The sequence below is a fragment of the Acyrthosiphon pisum genome, chromosome A2 (assembly GCF_005508785.2).
Source record: "Acyrthosiphon pisum isolate AL4f chromosome A2, pea_aphid_22Mar2018_4r6ur, whole genome shotgun sequence".
In the NCBI taxonomy this organism is placed as follows: Eukaryota; Metazoa; Arthropoda; class Insecta; order Hemiptera; family Aphididae; genus Acyrthosiphon; species Acyrthosiphon pisum.
The window spans coordinates 74,317,929-74,320,334 of NC_042495.1; the positions used below are offsets into that span (position 1 = coordinate 74,317,929).

Genomic DNA, 2,406 nt, shown 5'->3' on the forward strand with positions numbered 1-2,406 from the left:
AAATATTCAAAATCGCTTCGATCATTCACTAGTAAACTTGTTGATCAAACATAATCCGTTTTCAAAATTAAAATCTGTCAGTGTCAAACCAAATTCTTCCAGTTTTGTCTAGTTTATTGGTCTAAAAGTTACTTTTTTTTCACCTGCTGCAGGCCCCTTAACATGTATTCTTAGTGCTTAGATATTTTATATATTACCTAAAACATTTTCTATCTCCGACTCCAGAATCCATTAAATCTGGTTGTTCACAGAGACTTCTAGAATCAGCAAAACTGAATGGTAGTTGGTTATTGGAAAACTGTTTAGCATTCATAAATGGATCTTTAAGACCTTGGATAAAACCAATGTAATAATAATAATAATAATAATAATAATAAAATGTTATTGTTACCTAAAATATAAATGATTATATTTTTTTTTACTAGAAAGATCAATTATTTTAACAATTAAATATAGGTTAGTGAAATACATTCATCTTACTTAAAATATCGTTGAAGTATTTTTCCCTGATGTTACAAAATTGAAATACACTTTCATCTCTACTAGTCACATTGCTATATAACCATTCATTTCTGATATTTTGACATAACAGTTCACCTGTCGCTCCATATTTTAAATGGTCAATAGTACTATTGATTATTATAGGTTCCATATATGCATAAGCTTTGCACATGGATAATATTCTGTTTAACAGACTCATTTTATACTCTTAAAATTGAATAAGAAATTTTAATAAAAAATAAAGATAGTTAAATTAAAAATATAACTACGAGTTTGATGAATAACTATATCTACAAAATTATAAGTTTTATTAGACTTGATTTGTGGGGGCAACAAAATAATCTTCTTCCACAACTAATGCATTACGCATAATTTCTCTCCTTGTGATTTTGTCTGATGATAGATCTTTTCTGAAACCGGTGTCCCTGAAAATAATCATAGTAAAATACAATTTAGAACGAAAACTCAAAACAATTAAACAAATTAATTCATTTATTTCTATAATGTATTAACATATTTTGATTTTTTTACAAGTAGAAATGAATAAATTAAAGTTTAAATGAAACTCTAGATATATTATTTTTTAAACAGTACTTTTAATTTAAAATAAAAATAAGGAAAAACTAGGATACATATTTCTTTTATCAAAAGATACTAATAATATTAAACAATGAATATGTAAAATAAACAGTATATTATACTATTATTTATTTGCCACATCATGGATAGCAATATTAAATATTAAAATCTTACAGTTGATTTTCAATGAATAAAGATAATTATGTTCACATAATAATGTACAAAAAAAAAAAAATACAATTAATTAGAAAATATAATTTAGTAATAATTATTTATTATTTTAAATAAATAATAGAAATGTTCATAAAATTATAATGACGGTAGTACAAGTACATATTAATAATTTAAATTTAAACTTGGGAAAATACTAGAAATCTAAAAATAATAACTACTTAACACAAAAAATGTTTCTAGTATCTGTATGCAAAAATTATCATCATAAATTGTATTGGTATTACATTTTTAGTATATAATTACTTTTATAGGATAATAATCTATTTAATCCAAAGAAATTATTAGACTTATTCATCTTGACATACCAGATCGATTTAAAATATTATTTTCAGTTGATGTTTGATTATTAGGATACCATGTTCTGTTTATACTATATGGATTGTGGTTTGATTGGTTTCTGAAGTTTGGATCGGGTCGATGTCTGATATCTGCTAATGTAGTTGCATGAGGAGCACGATAATGCGATGCCAGGTGCCTCTTATGGTGATTAAAAGTTTTCTGTTGAAAACTTCTAAACTGATTTTGTATGGGTTCAACATGTCTATGGCGGTCTGATTTTTCAAACAATTTTGGAATTTTTAATTGAGAGTTTAAAAGTGTTGGATTGTTTACGGTTTCTGTAGTACTTGTTAATGTTGAATGTTTTCTTTTAGATATTGGTGTTTTTGATTGCTTGTCACTGTTGAGATGTGTATGCATTCTAGAACTATGACTTTCATTAGAATATATTACAGCTTGTGGCTCTCTGGGTTGGATATTTTTTGTAGAACCAGAAGACTCACTTATTTTTTTATTTTTTTTATATTTTGCTATAAGCTCATCCGTATTTAGTAACTTTGTAAGTGGTTTTGGTTTAATCAAACTTTTAGTTGGCAATTGCTTGTTCTTAAATGATATCCAAAGAGCTTTACGTTCTTCAATGGTTAATTGTTCTTCCACGGACTCAACAAGCATGGAATCATGTTCTTTAAAATCACTAATTGATTCCAAATTGTATCTGATTAGTTGGTTAAGTACAGGATCTTTTGTATTAGGAAGTAGTTGATTAAAATGTTTTGTCGAATCAAATGTAAATAAGTCGTTAGTTTGATC

At 25.9% G+C, this 2,406-nt stretch overlaps 2 protein-coding genes across 2 annotated transcripts in view; both read right to left on the reverse strand.

Moving 5' to 3' along the window:
- LOC100168614 (DNA polymerase subunit gamma-2, mitochondrial) overlaps window positions 1-856 on the reverse strand; it is a 6,222-nt gene extending 5,366 nt beyond the window's left edge. The window contains exons 1-2 of the mRNA XM_001942879.3: window positions 481-856; window positions 198-330 (exon numbers count right to left, since the gene is read on the reverse strand). Of these exons, the coding sequence (XP_001942914.1) occupies window positions 198-330; window positions 481-700 (353 nt within the window). The 5' untranslated portion in view covers window positions 701-856. The remainder of the gene's footprint in view (window positions 1-197; window positions 331-480) is intronic.
- On the reverse strand, window positions 817-2,400 carry LOC103308526. Its single transcript, XM_029489020.1, has 2 exons — window positions 1,620-2,400; window positions 817-926 (listed from the first exon to the last, which is right to left on the reverse strand). Exons 1-2 carry the CDS (start codon window positions 2,266-2,268, stop codon window positions 856-858), a joined length of 720 nt encoding a protein of 239 aa, XP_029344880.1. The 5' UTR covers window positions 2,269-2,400; the 3' UTR covers window positions 817-855.
- Between the last annotated feature and the right edge of the window lie 6 nt (window positions 2,401-2,406).